Source organism: Gopherus evgoodei, chromosome 1, assembly GCF_007399415.2.
Source record: "Gopherus evgoodei ecotype Sinaloan lineage chromosome 1, rGopEvg1_v1.p, whole genome shotgun sequence".
In the NCBI taxonomy this organism is placed as follows: domain Eukaryota; kingdom Metazoa; phylum Chordata; order Testudines; family Testudinidae; genus Gopherus; species Gopherus evgoodei.
In genome coordinates this window covers 39,201,666-39,224,741 of record NC_044322.1, presented here as the reverse complement: position 1 = coordinate 39,224,741, position 23,076 = coordinate 39,201,666, and the positions used below count along the sequence as shown (strand labels likewise).

Below are 23,076 nucleotides of genomic sequence, written 5' to 3'. Positions count from 1 at the left end.
CCTAACCACACAGTTTAACCTCAGAGCTCACATGTACCTGGGTTCCATCCCCCATTGTGTGTGCAACAGATGTTTTCTGGCAGCCATTTTAGCATACTGTATCCCATCCTCCCCACAGTGCGTTAAACAGCAGATATTTATTAGCTTGCCAGGTGTGCCTCACTGCCACATGTTTGTTGATCATATGCCTCTTTGTGACATGCGGCAGGAGCTGACCACTTACCTCAGCAGAACCCTAATCCTTCCTCTTCCTCCTGGCTGCACAGTTGTTTGTATTACCTGCTTTTTGGTACTGAATTAGAAGTTACTTCAAGTGCTTTGTGGGGTTGGAGCATTGTAACGTATCTACTTAGAGACTGAGACAAATGTACTGAAGTGAGCCCATATAGATAGACATAAAGACAGATAAATCTTTGTTAATGGAACATTTGGGTTTTTAGGTAGCAGTCATTCCAGTACCAGTAGGGTCCTGTCCATGCTATAGATTTTGTCGTGTTTAAGCAGTGTTTGAACACAGTGGCACCTCAAGCACACATTATAGCAAGGTAATCTTACCTATGTGGCTGGGACCAAGCTCTGAAATACTCAAGGAACCATGCGCTAGTGTAACACAAACAGACCCTGGTCATCGGCGGGCGGGATTGAACTTGAAACCTCTGGAGCTGAGTGCATGAGCCTCTACTGCATGAGCCAAAAGCCATGTGGCCCTTAGACTCATTAATTTCTCTCTAAGTCAGTGGTGGGCAGCCTGCGGCCCACAGGGCACATGTAGCCCATCAGGGTAATATGCTGGCGGGCTGCCAGAAAGTTTGTTTACATTTGCACGGCCACCTGTCTGCAGCTCCCAGTGGCCACGGTACGCCATTCCTGGCCAATGGGAGTTGCAGGAAGCAGTGGCCAGCATGTCCCTGCAGCCCGCAATGCTTCCGCCCCGCTCCCATTGGCTGGGAACAGTGAATCACGGCCACTGAGAGCTGCAGGCAGCTGTGCAAATGTAAGCAAACTGTCTGGTGGCCCACCAGCGAATTACCCCGACAGGCCATGTGTGGGCTGCAGGTTGCCCACCACTGCTCTAAGTGGTTTCAGTGCCACTAGATGGGACAGAGCACCACCCCTTAGAGGTGTGTGGGTTACACTAGCCCTAGCAAAGATTATCGTTAGACTGTGTTTTTACAGAATTTGGTCTCATCTGTACAGGCAAGATCAAACTCTGTCATAGCACGGTTGGGACAGTTACTACTAAGCACTGTAGCAAAATTGGTAGTGCAGGCTCTCCTCCTCCTGGATTGGTATTTATAACAGTAAGATGCAGCTCTGTATTAGATATTATACAAGTGCTGACATCTGGCTTCCTGACTAATCAACTCTAGGATGAAACAGAATTAGGATTGGGAGAATCAGTAACATAACTGTTCAGACACAAATCTGAATTTGTACATTGAGTTTTGTAGTGAATATGGCCTTGAAATCAGACACCACAAAAATCTAACCTTGGAAAGTAGAATATCAAATTGAGTTGCCTTGTTCAGTACAGACTCCATTTTCAAGCTCTTGATCTCTTTCAGATTTGATACAAAGAGGTTTTCTTATTTTCTTTCCAGGGATATATTCGGCAGTGTCGTAAACATACAGGAATGTTCACCATGGCTCAGTTAAACACCATTTTTGGAAACATTGAAGATATTTACAAATTCCAAAGAAAGTTTCTGAAAGATCTTGAGAAACAGTACAACAAAGAGGAACCTCATTTAAGTGAAATAGGATCCTGCTTTCTTCAACATGTATGTCATTTAACTCCATTTTGCTTATGAAATAAAATATGATTAGTAAATGTTAAACTACCATGAAGAAGACACTTTAGTTAGTGCTGATTATATGAAAACATTTAAAATCCCTCCCTTTTTTCCACCTCCACCCATTGAGTAGGCCTATTTTCCTTGTAAGTCAACAGTCTTTCCATTTTCATAGCTATGGTGATCTGGTGATCCCTGATGAACAGGACTGTTTCCAACAATAACAGGCAATGTTCCCTCTAATTTTTTCCATCTATGTGCAGAATAAATTTTCTTATGTGCATTGAGATATGTGCCTGTATGTACCACCAGTGGAAACAAAAACCCTAGATATAATATATTTTTTTTTAAAGTTACGAGAGGGATAATTACTCCAGCCAGGACAGGTTAGGCATTTTAGAACTCACTACTCAAAGAATAAATGTAAATGTAAGAGAAATAAAAATTATGAAATGCATAGACCAGTCAAAACACTAAAATAACACTTTGAAAGAATAAAATTACAGAGTATATATGTGCATTGCAGGAAGTACCGAGAAGTTGAGAAAGAGACGTTTTGTGTGTGTGTGTGTGTGTGTGTGTGTGTGAGAGAGAGAGAGAGAGAGAGAGAGAGAGAGAGAGAGAGATTGAGAGAGAGACTGTGTGAGCTGGCTTCCGGGGAAATGTCAGAAACAGTGCACTGTCTCTTTAAGAAAGGTACTCAGCCGACAGCCACTCACCATTCAGACCACAGCAGCTCCTAGTTCTCCTGAGCCAGGCTGTCCCCTCTGCCCTGCTCTTCAGAGATGGGGTATAGGGGTGGAGGGAGGGTGACATCCTGACATCAGCACCCTCCTCCCTCCCTCACCTTCTGCTCAGCCCAGCCAGCAGGAGGTTCCTGGGAGCAGCTGCAGGATGGGCAACAGGGGGGGAGGGGCACTTGAACATATGCTGCCTCCTATGCAGAGAATGATACTTAAATCTCTCCTGCCTCGCAGCCCAAGCGCGCAGCTTATAGGGAACACAGATCACAGGTTAACATTTAACTGCAGGCATCTGAGTTGATTTTGTTCCATGAAAACTACATCCAGTATCCCAGTATCTTCCCAGAGCAAATATTAACCAGGGTGATTAACCTACATAACCTTCAAGTAGACTTGAGAAAAAAAGTTTGGCAAATAAAAATGTCACCGAAAAATGCATTTTGGAGGGTTCAATACCTATTTATGTATTTGGGTAGAATTCACTGAATAGTTTAAGATGAAAAATACTCCCTCCTCCCCTCCCAAGTCATTTTGCTTGAGAACAGCATTTTGTTTTCAAGTTTGGCCAGTTTAAAAAAAAAGGAGGGGGCAGAAAACTCAAAAATGATCAAATAGAAAAACTAAAAAAAAATTGTTTAGAGTCAGTTCAAACATCTCACTCAACACAAAATGACATTTTTTCAAGTTTTTCAATTTGAAAAAATCTCTTAAAAATTGGTTTGGTTCAAATTGAACTAGATTATCATTATTATTATTATTTAACCAAAAAATCTATTATTTGCTCAGCTCTACCAATAACCATAGGAGGCTTCCAATTTCCAAGGCTCCTCAAAGAAAACTCCTTGTTAAAGTGAGTTTGATTATCATGATTTTGTGGAGGCCTCTGTTTCAGTGTTCATAGAGAACCCCGTATGACTGAAATTCACAGATCTAGTTAGTGTAAAGAGATATTTGGGTTTTTTTCCATTTCAGAAAGCAGCAAGCACTGCTGGCCAATGCACTCCTCTATAATCTACATTAACAGGAGTTTCACCTATTACCAATTGTAGAATAGATTCTTTTGTGTTTTCTAAATAGATTGTTATTCAGTTTGGGTGTAATTTAGCAAACTGTCTAATTAGTGTAACCAGACGTGTTTTGTAACTTCAATATTGATTTTTGGTTTTGTCTTTTTAAGATGAATGTTTTTAGCTAAAGCTTTGTTTTTTCTTTATAGCAAGAAGGTTTTGCCATCTACTCAGAGTATTGTAACAATCATCCCAGTGCCTGCCTTGAGCTTTCCAACCTAATGAAACAGGGCAAATACCGTCACTTCTTTGAGGCCTGTCGCCTGCTTCAGCAGATGATTGACATTGCTATTGATGGCTTTCTCCTTACACCTGTTCAGAAGATCTGTAAATACCCTCTTCAGCTTGCAGAGTTACTCAAATATACTACCGAAGAGCACAGGTGAGAGAATTAAAATGATCTCTCTTAGACCATAATGTTACCTTATTGCTGAAGCAATCTAAGGTAGATTTGGTCAGGCAGTGGATGACAACTTGGCTTCTTAAGATCAATGGCAAAGCTGTGACTGACTTCAGTGGGGATGAAATTTCACCCAATATGTTTATCATCCTGGGGACTATGTGAAAAAATATTTCAGAAACAATATACATGTTAAATGGTCTATAAGGGGACTGATCTGGAGAAAGAGAGAGGGAAGGAGAAGAGATTTGTAAACCAGAGTGAAAAAACACCAGTGATTCCAAGGGAAAAATGAATAAGGGATACCCATAGGGGATAAAAGGGAAGAATTAGAAAAGAGAAGTGTCTCAGGGTATGTCTACACAGCAAGGAAAAACCTGCAGCTGGCCTGTACCAGCCGACTCGGGCTTGCCAGGCTCGGACTGCAGGGCTGTTTCATTGTCGTGTTGACTTCCCTCTCACCCCTCACGGTTCTAGAGCCCAGCCAGCCACAGGTTTTTCTTTGCTGTGTAGACAAACCCTTAGAGATAGAAGAGGTGAAGATGGTCTTAGAAGAACAACATAAACCTAACGTGTTTAATAGTATTACACATTGAAAAATATGTTCAAGGGGAAAAAGGATACTGAAAAATCTTTATGAAATGATGTAGTTAGATACTGCAAGAAACAAGTGAATCAAAGTGGGGGGAGGAAAAGAGGGAACAACCAGTACAGAAAGACTCAGTAATTTTGTAGTGGAAAAATATATTAATGAGAGATACCCAGACTATCTACATTCATTGTTACTATCTTCAGTGTAGGAAACAACCCTGGACATAGGAACTTACTCAGGCAAAACTCCCTCCAAAGGTGGTACTGAATATTTTCCGGTGATCTGACAATCACTCATATATGGATCTTCATTCAGTGTTTGGTTAACTGGAAGCCAGTTCAGGAAATTACCATTTCCTTTGCTATTACTGCACTTTCTTAACCTACTAATCCCTTCTCCAGTATATATTTTTCCAGATGATGTCCATGATTCAACTGTCTTGGGTTTTTATCAGTTGTTTTGATGTCTTTTTTTTTTCCATCCATTTTCCCCTTCAAAATTTCTTCAGAGCCCTCACAAAATTCACTTAGAAAATGTGTGGAAAGAGGCCAGGGGCTTCCCTAGGTCTGAGCTGTTTAATTTTGTTCACTAAATGTGCAAAGGAACTGAGGCTGTCATTTTCTCAACTCACCATGAGGATCTCAGTTTATCAGACCTAAGAGAGCCTGTGTGGTAACCAGACACAGTCTTTGCCAGTAATGGCACCTGTTACACAACAAGTGACAGTCATAGACAAACCAGAAGGAGGGGAACTAAGATAGGAAGGGCAAGGGAAACAGTGATGAGATTGTGCGATGACTCAGTAAGGCATGTCCACCCTTACATTAGTGGGATTTTGTTACTGTTACTCTCACTTCTTATGTGTGATGTTGCAGAAGTGAGTTTCTGGTGGGTATTTGAATAGGGAAAGGGAGGTGGATTGTGAACACACGCATCCAGACGTATGCCGGTGGTAAGGCAGAAGCATGTGAGGAAATCTGCAGAAGTGGAGGGGAAGCCAGGGCTCTCAGTCTTGCCCCTCAAATACCTGTTTACATGCAGTGGCCCAGCCTGTCAGCATCCGTTAATCAATCACTTTATGTTCACTGGGAGGTCGGTAAAACGATCTAGTGGCCAACTGATATTGGTATGTTGGTGGATTTGCACAAAACACAGAGCACAGAAAACACCAGCACTTAACAGAAGCACCATGAGAAGCTTCTCATCTTCCTCCCAAACTTCTGTGACCAAGTGGCTTCACTAACCAGCCACACTGAGGCAGGATTCCAACATAAGTTGAAGACAGGAACTGCCCTTGTTGATCCATCCTCGGCATATGACAGTGTCTGCAGACAGGGCCTCCTTCTCAAGGTCTCCCGCATCATTCACTGCTGGTGAACGATCTGCCTTGTGGCGGCAGTGACTGGGGATCGCTGCTTTAAGGTACACCTTAATGGCCAGATCAGTAGACCAAGAACTCTTAACTCGAGCATCCCTCAGGGCTCCGTCCTGGCCCCAGTACTTTTTAATTTATACACCGTGGATATACCAGCAACAGAGGCAAGGAAGTTCATGTATGCAGATGATATTTCCCTAGCTGTTCAGCCTTCATACCATCAACTGCACCCTAACCTGAGATCTTAGCAGAATGGCTGATTATTTCTAATGCTGGAAATTTAGGCCTAATCAAATTTAGGCTTTCTATCTGAACAATAAAATGGCTAATATCAAACTTGTTGTGCAGTTCTGCAGTGAGAGCATCAGCCATGAAGCTAATCCAAAATATCTTGGCATTACGCTGGACTGGGAGTTGGCCTTTTGACAACACCTCGAGAACACCCGCGATGAGGTCTGGTCTTGTGTCGCGCTTATCAGAAAATTAGCCAGAACATCATGGGGCTCCTGTCCACGGACCTTATGAACTGCAACAATCGCCTGTAAAAACTGACAAAGAGTCCTGTGGCACCTTATAGACTAATAGACATATTGGAGCATAAGCTTTCGTGAGTGAATACCCACTTCGTCAGACGCAATTGCCTTGGTATATTCTGCAGCTGAATATTGTTCACCAGTGTGGTGTCACAGTAGTCACACTAAACTCCTTGACACTCAACTCAATAATGCTATGGGCATAGTGTCAGGGATGCTCAAATCTACTCCAGTTGACTGGTTCCCGGTCCTATCGCACATCAGGGTCCACAGATTAGAAGAGCTGCTCAGACATCTCGCTTTCTTAATCATGTCAATGCAAATACAAGGATTCCACTGCACCATGACCTGCAGAACCCGCCAAAGACAAGATTAAAATCCTACAACCCTCTGTGGAACCGTATGAAGATCCTTACTCACAACTTTGATGCTGAGGCTCAATGGAGAGTCACATGAAGTACTTTGACCACTCAAAACAAACAACTTATTGTTGATCCTCTTGAGGAACCACTGGGTTTTGATTTATGTCGGAAATACTGGTGCAGATTGAATTGAATCAGGACATCTCATGGGAGATGTGGACAAACTCTCTTTAAGTGGAAAATGAGGTATACACCTGTGGTCACCAGGTACAAACGATAGAGCACATCATATCTGAATGTCGCCTTTGTTCTTTTGCCAGGGGTCTGAAGGACATTCTGCCAGCTCACTGTTGCGGCAATGTACTGGCTATCCAACTTAGCAACAACTACAAATTTATCTATCTACCCAAGCCATACGGAAGAAGAAGAATCAATCCCTCCTCCTTTTATTTCTCCTTTTTTGTGCTCATGACCCCCTTAACTCACAACAGCTAAGTAGATTTCAGTAACTCCTCATCCTCTGGATCCTTTCATTGGCATTTCTAAGAAGAATCCTTGTACAAGGCAGAAGAGGACATTCCTTTCACCACCTATAACATTGCAGCTAAGCAGCTGAGACACAAAGCTGTGCTCCCCTTATCAAGTCACCCCAGTCCCATGCCTCACTCCCAGCTATTGGGGTGGAGGGAGAGGAAAATATAATCTAGAAATAAGTTATTAAAGAAAACATTGTTTTACACAACTAGATTCTTGTGATAAATAAACTCTTTGAGTGAAACCATGTCCCCATTGAAGTCAATGGGAGTGGTATCATTGATTTCAATGGAGCCTGGATATCACAGCTTAGGTTTGATTCTCCACCTCCTTGCCCTGTGTGCAGTAATTTACACCTGGGCAAAGTGGGTGATAGGGCAGGATAGAATTGTGTAAATTACTATACAAGATGCAACGTAGTGGGGAATCAGGTCCTTCAGGTTTAAGAACTCTGGTTAGGGGCATAAGTTGATACTGTAGAGAATCATGCTTCAGACAGTCAGTTAAACTGTGATGTGATGTGTTATATCCAGTGCATATAATGTGTTTGAAATCTGCTTCCACTTTACAGTGATTATAATAATATACAGGCAGCGTACGAGGCCATGAAGAATGTAGCATGCCTCATCAATGAGCGCAAACGAAGGCTGGAAAGCATAGACAAGATTGCACGCTGGCAAGTATCTATTGTGGATTGGGAGGTAGGTGTCTTTCTTCCATTTTCATGAAATATTTAATATTAAAATGTACTTAAATGACTTCTGGGGGGCATCTTTTTTTCTATGGTGGTGCATACATTTCATGTGGTCCTTGGTCAGTTAAAAGTTGAGTTGCTTCATTTGCAGTGACTCTGTTACTGATTATCTTATGTCTTACTCTGAAAGAGCAACAGTTATAACACGCGTTTGTATCTTTGAGATTACAAAGATGTTGAAAGAGAACAAAATGTATTTTTTTTTAGGTTGGGACCATTTTATCCGATTCTGATTTCTTGATAGTTTTACACTCGGGTAACTCCATTGACTTTAATGAAGTTGCGCCTGGCTTGCACTGGCGAAACTGAGAGCAGAATCAAACCCATATTTTTGGTGAATGCAGCTTGATCTACCTTTTATATTTATAGATTTTTAAAAAGTGTATTGAAACAGAAGTACAGTTCTGTCTGTCGTGTGACCAAATGCTACAAAAATAATAATTAATAATATGATCATTTAAAATGGTGTATTTATTTATTACACATACACTTCTATATATTTTAGGGGCAGGATGTTTTAGCCAGAAGCTCAGAACTGATCCACTCGGGTGAACTGACCAAAATCTCAAAGCAAGGCAAAAGCCAGCAGAGGATTTTTTTCCTTTTTGACCATCAGCTTGTGTTTTGTAAGAAGGACCTGCTGCGAAGGGACATGTTATATTATAAAGGTCGGATTGATCTGGATGAGATGGAACTTGTGGACATTGAGGATGGCAAAGATAAGGACTTTAACATTAATATCAAGAATGCTTTCAAAACTGTGAATAGAGCAACAGAAGAGGTTCATTTGTTTTGTGCAAAAAAACAGGAAGATAAGAAAAGGTGGTTGGAGGCCTGTGAAAATGAAAGGCGAAGAGTGCAGGAAGACAAAGAAATGGGTGAGTGCAAAGATTTACAGTGTGGGGGGAGGTGTTAAATCAAAAGGCAAAGTTTCGATTTCTCTCCTTTTTGGCTCTGTGCGAATGGATTCTCACCCTTTTTGGGCAGCGGCGCCTGTTTAACAGACACAAACTTCAGCTATACAAGCAAGTGTCTGTTGTTTCCCATTCATTTGTGTCAGCTCTGTGATCCTGAGACTAGGGGTTGGAGTAGCTGTGGCTCTGTGGTGGGTTACATTTTGCACAACACAGAGAGCAGAAGGCAGGATGAGTGCACTAACTGCAGCACAGACTACTCGCTGAGAGCAAAAAAATCTGTCCCCTGCTGAAAAGCTTTGTGGAAGAAGAGTCTACAGGGATGAGGGAAGGAATGCTCACTATTTGGTCATGGAGCAGCAGTCAAACTGCCCCACAACCACTTTTGCAGCCCTAGATCAACAGTAGCTCCTTAATCCCCATTCTGCGGCCTTCCCTTGTTCTCCTACTAGTCCTCTCAGAGCAGGTATGCAGCAAGAGGCACTGTGTAGCAGACCTCTAGTGCATGGGGTGGGGTGAAATCCCTCAAGCTCCCTTTGACTGCATAGTAGAACTTCATGTAGTTCTACTGGGTTATTGGGGGCCTTCCACAGCTTCGGAGATGTGAGAGAATTCGCCTCATGAGGGTGATCTTAGAGTGCCAGTAACAATAACCTGACATACCAGTACCGAAGGCTTGTCTGCAGGTGAAACACTACAGCAGCAGCACTGCAGCTGCACTGCTGCAGCACTTCAGTGGAGACGCTGCCTACACTGACAAGAGGGGTTCTCCCATTGGCGTAGGTAATCCACCTTCCCGAGAAGTGGTAGCTAGATTGATGCAAGAATTCTTCCATTGACCTAGCACTGTCTGCACCCAGGGTTAGGCTGGCATAACTGCGTCACTCAGGAGTGTGGATTTTTCATACCCTGGAGCGATATAGCTAGGTTGATCTAACTGTTTAGCATGGACTACACCTTATATGTGAACTAGTGGTTGGCAGCCACTTTTCTAAAGAACATTTTGTTATAAAGCCAGGCAATAGTATCCTTAGGTCTGTGCAACCTATGTAGTATAGCAGCACTCAGCCAAGTTATAGAGAAGGAAAGGCCTAATCATACGTGAGATGGGAAATGGGTAGAATCCTGCATGTCTGACATTGGATAGGGCCTTGCAAATCCTAGGGCCAGCTTTGGGCCGAAATGTATCCTGTGTGTGTACATTTGGGATTTTAATTTAAAATTATGCTTGTTTCACAGTTTAATATTGAGCATGACCACTTCAGTTTAATAAAATCAATGGTAAAAGATTCAGCAGAATTGCACTGAGAAAATAGAGACATAAGAGGACAGTAGTGATAGGAAAGATAAAACTGATTTGTACATTCCTAAGGCACTGGTGGGAGAGAAAAAATCCCAGCGTGTTTGTGTAATGTATGATGGCTGCTCCCTGTTATGACATTTATCTTTAAGGGGGAGAGTTGGGATAACTCATAAGTAACATTCTTCAGGACTGAACTGGCTGTAAATGACAGCAAATTAAAATCCAAAGTGCTCTGAATATGATTTCCTGGATGACATAACTCACAAGTTATTAAAACTTTAACATGATTAAGAGCCTCATATTCCCAAGCCACTCATAAAATAGGAGCAATCCCTATGTATGCCGAGGCCGATTCTGATCTCACACCTGTGTAACCCCATTAACCTCTTGATTGACACCGGTGTGAAACAAGAATCAGGCCTCTTGTGTATATATTATAGGTAGTGGCTGTTCTCTGTTAGGCCATTATTTTCTCTCCTGCTGAGAAGCTCAATAGTTTATGGCTCTAAAGTTATCCTTCTCCTTATTCATGAAAATAAATGTCATGAGCGATCAGTCGTCATTCAACAACAAAAACACCACACACACACACACACACACACACAACCGCGTAATGAAAGAAAAAGTCAAGAAATTACCAGCCTTTACTTTCCTCCATGGACCATATGTTACAAGTAGCCAAGGGTAGCTAGTACCCAAAATAAATGATGGACCTGAGACAACTAAACAAATTACTTGCAAATTAGTTTCCCTATTCTCCCTTGCTCTGCAGTGCACTGAGAGCCTATATGCCTGCTGGGCACCCCAGCCATTGTTTTCGGAAGCGTCTTCTACATGGAGTGCACACACTGCTCATGCATACACTTATCACTATTGGGCCCATCTCTAGACTACTAAATATTAGCCCAGCGGAGCTCTAAAAGAACATGTGCATGGGCAGGACGGCTGACTGGGAAATAGAAGAAGTGCATTTGGGAACTAATATACAAGCTATCACATTTATCACAACAAAATGACTCAAACTAGCTCAAGCTGTCCAAAAAATGAGAGGGACTAATAGTGAATAGCTGTCACATCAAGGATACAACATCCCTACCCTACCCCAGCCCCTACTTAATTTCCAAATTCTTGATGGGCTGTAGCTCCATTAAACCTGATGACTGGCTACATTGCAGTTGGGGATTTGTGAATTGGACTGGGAAAAAGGAGAGCAACAGCTAAGTTCATCTTTGGACCTTTCCAGGGTTCAGTTAGCTCCCTCACTTTAGCTTTGTGAGCCAGGATCTGAGCTCTTTACAATTACAGCAACTCCTTTCTGGGGGAGTATGCAGGACAGCCCAGATTTCTAGGCAGTAGCTGTGTCAGTCCCAGAATATTAGAGGAACAAGGTGGGTGAAGTAATCTTTTATTGGACCAACTTATGTTGGATAAAAAACAAATAAGCTTTCAAGAGCTTGTCTCTCACTAAGCAGAAGTTAGTCCAATAAGAGTTATTATTTCACTCGCCTTCTCAACCCAAATACTACACATTTTGGGGATTTTGAAGTGCATACCAGTGGACTCAGACAGTACTGGTACCTGCTGCTCCTGGCGCCTTCTGCTGCTGGCACAGCTATGTACAGTTTATCAAAACTCATATGGTGGGAGAGAAGGTTTGGAACCTTCCTACAAGAAAACACATGGGTGATTGGGTGCTAAACCTTCCCCCAAAAGTAATATTGCAACAAAAATAGCCACATAAAAAGGCCTGAGACTGATAAGACTGACGAATATTATTCTAAGGAAAGTTGCAGCAGCCAAATCCCTGATTTTTTTATTTTATGTCTTATATTTGAATGTATAATTTCATGACTTAACTGGCAGTGGGCACTATAAGTTAGCATTTATAAAGGGCTTGATCATGCATATCTTGAAGTCCCAACGTTTCCATTGTGTTCAATGCAAAGAGTGCAAGTTAGGGCTTTATATCTACAAAACATTGTACAAACATTAATTAGTTATGTGTGTAGCAAACAAAAACAGAATAGTAAGAAAATGTATTTTCTATACTGTTAGATTCATAAATTGAGCTTTATATATCATTGCATATATGTGTGAAATATAGGCTGCTGTAAAATATTCTTTATCAGACATTTCAAATGCTTGTTCAGACCAGGAGCACCAGAAGCTCCCTAGAAGTTAGAATAACTACCAGCACCCAAAACATGGCCCTGCCTCCGCTCCGCCTCTTACCCCCAAGGTCCCATCTCCCTTAAGGCAGGTAAAAAGTGGGAGGCTGTAGCCCTCCCACTTTTAAAAGTGATAGGGCCACGCCATCTGGCCTCCCCGTTCCAGCGCCCATGGTTCAGACCTACTAGTATCCCATGTTATATAGTATTAGAGGGGTAGCCGTGTTATGGATCTGTAAAAGCAGAAAAGAGTTCTGTGGCACCTTATAGACGTTGGAACATGAGCTTTCGTGGGTGAATACCTACTTCATCGGATGCATGTAGTGGAAATATCCAGGGGCAGTATATATATGCAAGCAAGAAGCAGGCTAGAGATAACAAGATTAGTTCAATCAGGGAGGATGAGGTCCTCTTCTAGCAGTTGAGGTGTGAAATAAGGAAACAGATCAACAGAGCCAGACGTGTACCTGGAAGCCTCCTACTACAAGACAAACCCAAGAAAGAAACCAACGGAACTCCACTGGCCATCACATACAGTCCCCAGCTAAAACCCCTCCAATGCATCATCAGGGATCTACAACCCATCCTGGACAATGATCCCTCACTTTCACAGGCCTTGGGTGGCAGGCCAGTCCTCGCCCACAGACAACCTGCCAACCTAAAGCATATTCTCACCAGTAACTGCACACTGCAGCATAGCAACTCTAACTCAGGTATCAATCCATGCAACAAACCTCGATGCCAACTCTGCCCACATATCTACACCAGTGACACCATCACAGGACCTAACCAGATCAGCCACACCATCACCGGTTCATTCACCTGCACGTCCACCAATGTAATATATGCCATTATATGCCAGCAATGCCCCTCTGCTATGTACATCGGCCAAACCGGACAGTCCCTATGGAAAAGGATAAATGGACACAAATCAGATATTAGGAATGGCAATATACAAAAACCTGTAGGAGAACACTTCAACTTCCCTGGACACACAATAGCAGATTTAAAGGTAGCCATCCCACAGCAAAAAAACTTCAGGACCAGACTTCCAAGAGAAACTGCTGAGCTCCAGTTCATCTGCAAATTTGACACCATCAGCTCAGGATTAAACAAAGACTGTGAATGGCTTGCCAGCTACAAAAGCAGTTTCTCCTCCATTGGTTTTCACACCTCAACTGCTAGAAGAGGGCCTCATCCTCCCTGACTGAACTAACCTCGTTATCTCTAGCCTGCTTCTTGCCTGCATATATATACCTGCCCCTGGATATTTCCACTACATGCATCCAACGAAGTGGGTATTCACCCACGAAAGCTCATGTTCCAATACGTCTGTTAGTCTATAAGATGCCACAGAACTCTTTGCTGCTTTTACATGTTATATAGGTATCTTATGCTATAGAAGAGATGGTTCAAATTTAATGTCCAGTCCCACTTTATTTATGTTGATATGTCCTCGTAAGTCTCTATGGCTTGGATCTCTTCTCCAGTACACAGGAGAGTTTATTTTCTAAAATTTCACTTTTTTGGCATAGTTGAACACTATCCTTTAGCCAAAGCCAGTGGAAGACCTCTGGGATTCTCAACCTCAAACATCTTGTTTGATTTTTGTAATTTATCATGCTGGAATTCAGATGAAGTCTCTAATTTAACTATTCAAGGAACAAATAAATCACTCTTCAAATTCTAAAGCTTGAATGACTAGTTCTGTTTTCAAAGACATTTCAGTAGAGGTCAGAGCCTCCAAAACCATATTCAACTCTTCTGAGCTATTATGAGTGTATGCTGGGAATGGGCCACAACCAGCAGCTCTTTGTCCAAAACCACTAATGGTAGATCTAAGAAAACAGTCTGCTTCCTGCTGCTGTAACTTTTTGATTTCTTTGGCTGCTTTTTTGTCTCCAGGAAGAGAAAAAAGAATTGAATAATTACAAATGAAATAAAAGGAAAACCAGGAACTGAAAGAGTATGGTCAGATTATATTAAAAACAGTCGCCTGAGGGATGTAACTCCTCCATGACTACAGGCCAGAAAGTGCAAGGAATTGAAAAGTGTGAATGAAGAGCAGAATGGAATCCAAGTGACTACTTTGTTGGGCCACCTGGCTTTAGGTTGCAGCACTTTTCAGTCCATTGTATATATGTGAATGGAACGAGAAGCACCACACACACCTTTTAAGTTGTGCTAATATAACACATTCATATGCTGCAAACAACATGCACAGTTACTAGATGAATCTCATACATAGGGAGATGGGACTAGAACATCAGTACTTGAACTCCAAAAACATAGTCCATTAGATGTAAGGAAAAATTCCTCTAGCTGCACTAACAGCAGGTGCCTGTCCTCTCTGGGAGCCAGCGTCTCTCAGCCACACTGAAATACCTCAGACACTTAACACTAGTACATTACAGTAAATTGTTAGGTTAGACCATGGTATCATGTAACATGACACTGACCATGTAAGTAAATGTGTTTAATATCCCTCAATACACTGACATGCATAACACACACCAAGGAAGGCTACAAGCTCATTGTTAAAAGAAAACACAACCTGGTTTGTTCAAACTGAAGACATTATATTTTGTCAAATGCCAGTTTAACAGTGACATAGTTTGAAATTCATTCATATTCTTAGAGGAGCTTTTCAGCTTTTAAAATATATATTTTTATTAAATTTGGATCAACATAGATAAAATGCACAACACAGATACCATAAACACAGGAACAGCAAATATTGGAGTGTTGGTCTGAGGAAAATGGGTTCAGTTTTCTTTTACAGAATACAAGCAGGATTATGTCTATACATACTGTGACCTTGCTTTTCTCTTACCAGCTATACACCAGTATAACTCTAATGACTTAATTTTGTTATCCCAGGTTTACTCCAGTGTGAATGAGAAGAGAATTAAGCCTCCTATTTATCTCTCCTAGCAATCCAATAACTGGTTTGTGGATCCACAATATCCACATAATCTTCCTAAGTGTTAGTTTGCTTTGTCATCACTAATTTAGCTGTGAGAGTTGTAAAATGACAAGTAGTTAGTCAGATCCCCAATGACCACCAGCTGGAGATAATTATTTCAGCACAGGTTGGCATCAATTTGCGCTCAAAGGGCCAAATTAGTATCTCAGTTATGCCAATGAAATGCCAGAGTTAACTGGTGAAACGGTAAAATCTGGACCTGTATTTCTCAAAAACATATGGTACATTACTATTAAGAATTATTTAAAAATCATTAAAGTATCATTTTAAAATAGCGTTTGCTCAAATGTTTTTTAATTTACTATTATCAAATAGCAGATACAATATCTTAATACTGAGACCTCATGTACTTTAAAATCCAGGAATGGAAATCTCAGAAAATCAAAAGAAACAAGCCATGCAAAATGCCAGAAAATCAAGGCATGGAAAAATTAAAGGTGAGTATTTAAGTATAATTGTAAGTTTTAAATATATCATTTTTTTTTCAGTATTGAACTTATGATGGGAGATATTTGTAACCCTTCTGCCAGTCAGAGTTGACAGCAACTAGGGCCGGGTTCAAGGGGTTCCTTTTCAACCATACAACACAAAACCGGCTTGAGCCCCCACCCAGTGACCTGGGATGGGACAATTACACATCATCCCGGGGCGCCTCTAAGAGGCAGTACTTCCCCTCTCACAAGCAGAGTCTGAATGTAGCAAAAAATGTTTTTAATAAAAGGAGGGAGGTTACTTGGCATTAATTTGGGGAAACATCCCAAACAGGGCTCATAAACATCAACCATGAGCGAAAGACCCACCCCCAAGTAAGTTGGGCAGTGTTCTTTTCCCCTCAGGTTCTTAAGTCCAGCAACCCCAAAGTCCCTTTAAGGTGCTCATCCCTTCCTGCACCCCACTCAAAGTTGTCCTTGGACAGTGCAGACCCAGAGTTCAGAGATGTATCTGCAGTGTTCACCTCCCACCCTGGTGTAAGGAGGCACCTTACTCGTGCCACTGCTCGGGCACTCATTCGCTGGCCCTCTCTGCCACCCTTCTACCCACTCACCTTGCCTCACCACCAGCCGCCCTTCTATCTTCAGGGCCCACCACTTAACACAGCTCTCAGTGACTTCAGCTGTTAGTGGGGGAGCCTCACTACTAGTGCACATTGGGCAGTCTCTTACATCAGAGACTGTCCCAAAGCACGTCTAATTCTTAGACCTAGGTATCGGTGATTTCAGCTCTGCAGCATGTAACAAGACTCTCTCAATTGAGTTTAAATTAGCTCTGTTATTACACAGTAGAGAGAGGAAGAGTCCGATGGTGTCTGGGACCCTTAAGCAAGGCCCACACAATGAGGGACAAGTACCTGTTCCCATCCTCTCTTAACTCACTGGGCTTTGGAACCCATGTCCCCTGCCTACCGAGTGCTGTTTAGTTGAGGTGAGTCCCTCAATTGGGAAATGCCAAGTGCAGTTCTCCTGCTCTTCATTCACATAGGGATAACAATCCTTTATTACTCCTGCCCCAATAAGAAGGAGACTGGGCATCCCACAATGCCAAACGTGACCATTTGGGCAAGCAATCTCATCATGCTAAGCACCTGGGCCAGGTGGGTGTGCCCATGCAAACGAGATTGGCTCCTGAAGTCCTCTTCCACAGCTCATCGCTAGATGTCAAGGGAGAGCTCATTCAGACTCTGCTTACATATTGAAATATAGTCATTCTCTTTGATCCTTTGCAAATCTCTTTTGGGATTAGACTTTCTAAAGTGATATTATTTAGCATGTATTTCAACTTCAAAGCCCTTTATAAACTATTTACTAAATAATCCTGACAGACGCCTTCAAATAGGCAAATTAGTATTAGCCCCACCTAAAAGAAGACCTGAACAGAGAAGTTGAGTGATTTGCCTAAAGGTACAGAGAGTGTCAGTGGTTTAGATGTGATTAGAAACTCAGGAATCCCTGGTTTCATTCCCATGTTCAGACCCTTCCACCCAAGTTCTCTCTAGAATTCAACACTGTTGATTTAAAATATTCTTTTGAATGAGATTTTGTTGTATTCAAAATAAAATTCTAAATGGTTTTGTGTGTGTGAGAGAGAGAGATTTGGATCACTTTTTGATGGGTTGAGTGGATGAGTTGAGCAGCTGGGAGTCAGACTGGGTTGAGTGGGCATTTTGTTGGGGTGCTTTCCTGGAAGGTTGGAAGAACCATGACTTTTGTCTTTGTTCAGGTGCATGAATGTCAAAATTTTGATCTGCAGTTGAGAAGATTCTTATGTGCATATTAATATGTAAACATATCTATCACTCAATATATATGAATGAATGGCATGTTACAAATTGGGCCAGATTTTCAGGGCAATGGCTGTAAAATATTGATCAGGGGATTGTGATCTCAATACTCAAATGTCAAAGTCAGAGAGCATTACCTTGGAAAACTATTTGCCCCTCCAAGGTACCTTTTCTTCACCAGTAAGAACATTTTACATAATCTTACCCAGCTATTGCTTAAAAAGTCAAAGTGTCTGTTACATTAACCATCTTTCCTCTTAAAAGCACAATGCTCCTGTACATGTTGTCTGGTTTTGTGAAACTACTGCTGATTTTCTGGACAATACTGTAAAGTTATTTGAGGCCATACAATTTTTTTAACCAATCAAAATTAAGACCAAAATAGAAAAGTGGGAAGTCAGATATGATAAGATCTGACCTACTCTTATTGACTATGATGGCAAGTTTCAGACTTCATTGAGAGCTGCATTTGGCCCATATGCTCTGTGCATTTTCTCTGGGTTGATTACTTTGTCATTTGTCTCACACATACTTCATTTTTTCCTTCTGCAGGTATCAGTTATAATGGATGTCCCATGCCTCCTCCACACCAGAGTTTACATCCTATTCATCAACGCCACATCACTGTGCCCACCAGCATTCCACAGCAGCAGGTCTTTGCCCTGGCAGAACCTAAACGAAAGCCATCCCTTTTCTGGCACACCTTCAACAAACTTACCCCATTCAAGAAATGAGAGGGCTAAAGTCATTGGAAGGACGTTAGCTGAAGGAGAGATGTCTTCCTGCGAAGAACCTTTGGGACGCAGTTGAACATGTTTGAGTTGGAAAATCATACATCCTCTCTATTGGAGGGAAAGACATAGGCTCTGCCTGAGCCAAAAACATCACTTTTGTCTAGAAGGAAAATGAAGTTCATGAGGTTCTATGATGAAGAATCCAGATGGTTCTGAAGTAAATGTTGATATGCATCAATAAGCATTGCTAATGAGGAGCACATCACTTGGTGACGAAGGCAAATTGCTGTTATTCTATAGTAGCAGCATCTAATCTCTCTTTTTAGTTGCACTACATTAATGGTGGGGTCATTTGAACATTTCATTTTTCTTAATAGTGAATTGATGGCCAAATTTAGGATTAGGAAGGAATTCTTCCCTCAGGGCATATTGGCAAGGGACTTGAGGAGATTTTTCTCTTCCTTTGGATCACTGAGCAGGGGTCATGCATCAGGATCAGGTGAGTGAAGCCCACCTGATTTAACTTGATGTGCATGCAGAAACTAGTGGACCTCAACACTTCCTATCTTTTTCAATGTTTCTTTACATTTGCCAAATGGCAATAGGAAGTCCCGCAAGGCCTTATCTTCTAAGTTAGAACAGAGAATTTTTTTGACTCCATATTACGGAAAAACGAACAAAAAAGACTGCAAGGGTTTATGTATTTACTGCATACAAGAACTGGAAAGAGGAAGGACCCACTAAATGATTCTTTCCAACCAAGGTACCATACTGCATTCTTGTATGCACTTCCATATACATTTCATTTCTTGCCCTCATCCCCTATCCTGTGATACTCTTCTCTGTAATTCTAGTATGTCTGTGTTTCAGTATAAAAACTAAAGTGTTTTGTTTTTTTAATCAAATGAAGATAATGTGAACATAACAAAAATGCAAAGTTAAGGAACCATGAGAGACTGCTGGCACTAGATAGCATTGGTTATATAATTCACACTCTAAATTCCATTCACATACAACTTTCCAGTTAAAGTGTATGAACTGTAACAAAAGTTTCCATCAAGTTCCTGAAGCTGTCTTTGATTCTGAGCCTCTTACACATCAGTCAAGTGACAGTGGGTTTTTATTATTTCAAAATGTTAAAGAGAAGATGCCACCACTATGGACAAAAGACATTGGTGGAATCAGAAATGGGCGTTGATTGAGAACCATCAGTTTCTCTTGAAGAAGGATGACCTTCTTTTGTGCTAAATTCAGCTCTGGCCAGGATCTGTAATAAATGGTTTGCCCTGCCCTATTTTGCTTTTCTTGTGACATGAAGTTGGTTTGAAAGAATACCTTTAAAAAAAATCTGGTATGAGAAAATAGGATCTTGGAACTGGCAGCACTGATCATTTTTCTTACTGGTCATGTGTAGTTCTCATTAATGCTAATGAGAGTTATTAAAAAGTATGGAGGAGAGACTCCATAGGTTTCAGCACTGGTTTGTAAAGGATTTATTTCAAATTACAAGATTCCTATGCTGCTGATTAGGGGCATTATCTAAGGCAGTTCCCGGAGTGTTCTTTGACAAATGAACAAAATCTTATTTGCCATGAATGTGTAAAAATATGTGAAGAACAAATAATAGGTTAATGGGCAGGCATCTTATCGACAATGTAAAAAGCCTTATTTTAAACTCTGCTGTTGTAACTCTTTCTATTTTTACTTGTAGCCAGTCCTGTAGAGTCCAAATGTTGGAGTGTAAAATAATTTAATATCTGTGGTAGCTTCTACAAAGCATGAACAAGATCACTAAGAATGCACACCAGTAAATGTTTGTCAATAGATGTGTTAGAAAAATACTTACACTTCAATTTTCGATGGATATATACATGACCTTTTACTAACAAGTGGTTTTAACTTTAAGTGATGCATTTTGGGAACAGTACATTTGAAATGCCTTCTGTACGTAGCTTATCAATAACTGAGAAGATCTGCTGATGCTGAACTGAATTGTCCAGTGTGTGGTAAACCTTAGTGCTTATGCTTTTTTCCTATTTATTAATGGAATGAAAACCTGAAATGTTTGAGAACTGCTTCATGGCAGATCAAATTATTACAGGCATTTTTTTTTATAAGCAATGATCCAATTGGAAAAAAAAAAAAGTCTGGGAAAGCCAACAAAACAACTTGCTGGGTGTTTTAAGGGTATTTTTTTAATGTCTGTGTAATATAAGCCACCTCCTTTCAGATTTTTTAAAGATAATTCTGAATGTTCAGTGTAAGTATAAGGACTGTATTTCCAGATGAAGGCACCTAAACTTGTGCTCCCACTAAAATGGGTAGCCATGTTGTATTTCTCAGTAGCCATTTGTCTGCACAGTTGCCCAGTTCTGCTGTATGAGTGCAAGTTATGCGCATGCAGTAGGCATGCAGACGTTTTTTAAGTCCTAGTTTCACTACGCACATTTGGAAAGATTTGCCCTAGACACAGGAAAAGACTCCTGGGCTGCACTGTACACCCAGCTGTTCCTCCACCCCATCGTCTTGCTATGTCATGCTGGCATGAGCCTAAAGAGTTTGAGAGGCACATCCATGGTTGCACACTTGTCTTAGATAACATCTATTCCACTCCAAAAAGCTAATTCCTGTGGCAATACTGGAAAGCAAATTAGATTTCTGAATGTACTTACTGGCATGTGAGTACCTACAAAGATTCTTCTTTACATAGTGATGCTTACTTAGCCTTGGAAATGAAGGCAAAGGTTTGAATGTGCTTTTGGATGCACGAGTTCCTTTCTTCAGAAGAACCTCATTCATTTCAACGAGATGCAAGGCAAAGCATTTCATGATGCAGATTATTCAGGATAGGTTTTATGTACAGTATATTGCATGTGCATCTGGTTTATTTATCATCTTGTGTATGTCTTTCCATGCAGCCTAATCTTGCACCAGGTGGGAAAAAGATATCAATAAGGCATGTTTATGTACATTTTATTGGCACATGTACATTATATAATCATGGTCTAAGAATTTGCTCACTTGATGGCAGGATGACACAAAATGGGCCAAAGGGAGACTCCAGGGTTTTGAAGATATCATAGTTAAACACTCAGTTACATTATACAACAATCAAAGAACCTATTAACCAAGATGTTCAGCATGATTGTAGAGTCTTCATAGGAGTACAGTTTCAAATTAAATATGATGGGTAGTAGTTTATCAAAATCTACCTTGAAAAGACCTTGTCATTGTCTGACTCCTGATGAAATGGCTTTTCATGTGCATATCAATAGAAAAATCAGAATTCAATAGCTATTAATGGCATCCCATTTTTCTTTGCTTTAAGTTATTTCAAGTTCTAATGCAACAATTAAGCACAGCTGTGCCTCATATAGGTAAAGCACAGGCTGGGAAGAGCCTTCCTTATTACCTATTGAGCAGATAACCTCAGACTTTTATGCTTGAAAAGCATTAAAACAATCTTCCTTGAATGTGTTTCCTTTGGGTTAGGATAATGCCAAAACGTAACTACATCTAAGAGTTTTGATCTTACTACAAAATAAGTTTGTTTTACAAGTGGCTTTTGCCATGCTGAATTTCACATTGATTTTTAACAGTGAAAAGCAGTGAAGGAGTTTGAAGATAGAATACACGAATATTCCACATTTAGTTATTTTTTAAATGATCATAACTTGGAGTTTGGGAGCCAAAGGTTCTTCGCCATAACAAATATAGTACCTTTCATTGACTGCCTTTCTTTTTCTATGTCTATGGCATTTGTATTTACGAGATGCCTTCTGAATGATCATGTAATTTAAGACTTTTGTTGTAAATATTAGAGATGACTTGCATATGTATTTTACTTGACAAATGTTTTTGTAACGTTTTATCTTATGTATATGCTTTGTGCATCTTACCATCTGCGTGCTGTTACACGTAAATCAAGTGTCATGGCTACAGAACAGATGAATTGGCTGTTGACAGCTAAAGTACAATGTATAGGACTGCGGTGACTTGTTCTGAAGTAATCAGTGTGTTGCAGGATTTATTTCCTCTTAATACGTGGTTTGTCAAAATGAATCTATTTTCTGGAAATGAGTACAAACCTACATTTGAATTATTTTGTTCTTACTGTATGTTTTAATTAAATAATGGACAAAATGATATTCCTGAGAAGTTTGTCTTATAAAATTATATTGTGCAGTTTTAAAAAATGTTGGTGGCTGGTTTTTTTCTCTATCTTTTCACAGGTGGTTTAAATACTTCTATTATCACAATTCTTTAGAGCAAAAATGTCATATTCTCCTCTATTGGTTTTATGATTGTACCCACCTACACTGTATAGCCTGGACTAATTTTAAACAAAACCACTTAAGTTTGACTCTAGAGTTTAACTCCTCATCATTAAGAAAATATTTTAAACCTGGTTTTGCCCCAACTGTGTGTCCCTACCATCATTGCTCCTTGCCGCCTTTCATCTGACATCAGTACCCATCAGTACCCCTTGGAAGTAAATATAACCATAGCATTTTCTGGCACTAATGAAATTGGTGCTGAA

At 40.8% G+C, this 23,076-nt stretch overlaps 1 protein-coding gene across 10 annotated transcripts in view; it reads left to right on the top strand.

Moving 5' to 3' along the window:
* SPATA13 (spermatogenesis associated 13) overlaps window positions 1-22,714 on the top strand; it is a 288,804-nt gene extending 266,090 nt beyond the window's left edge. For all 10 annotated transcript variants that reach the window (XM_030562215.1, XM_030562174.1, XM_030562183.1 and 7 more), the window contains 6 exons: window positions 1,602-1,781; window positions 3,753-3,985; window positions 7,971-8,100; window positions 8,659-9,031; window positions 15,887-15,961; window positions 18,355-22,714. In XM_030562215.1, coding sequence (XP_030418075.1) covers window positions 1,602-1,781; window positions 3,753-3,985; window positions 7,971-8,100; window positions 8,659-9,031; window positions 15,887-15,961; window positions 18,355-18,536 — 1,173 coding nt within the window. In that variant the 3' untranslated portion in view covers window positions 18,537-22,714. The remainder of the gene's footprint in view (window positions 1-1,601; window positions 1,782-3,752; window positions 3,986-7,970; window positions 8,101-8,658; window positions 9,032-15,886; window positions 15,962-18,354) is intronic.
* The last annotated feature ends 362 nt before the right edge of the window (window positions 22,715-23,076 follow it).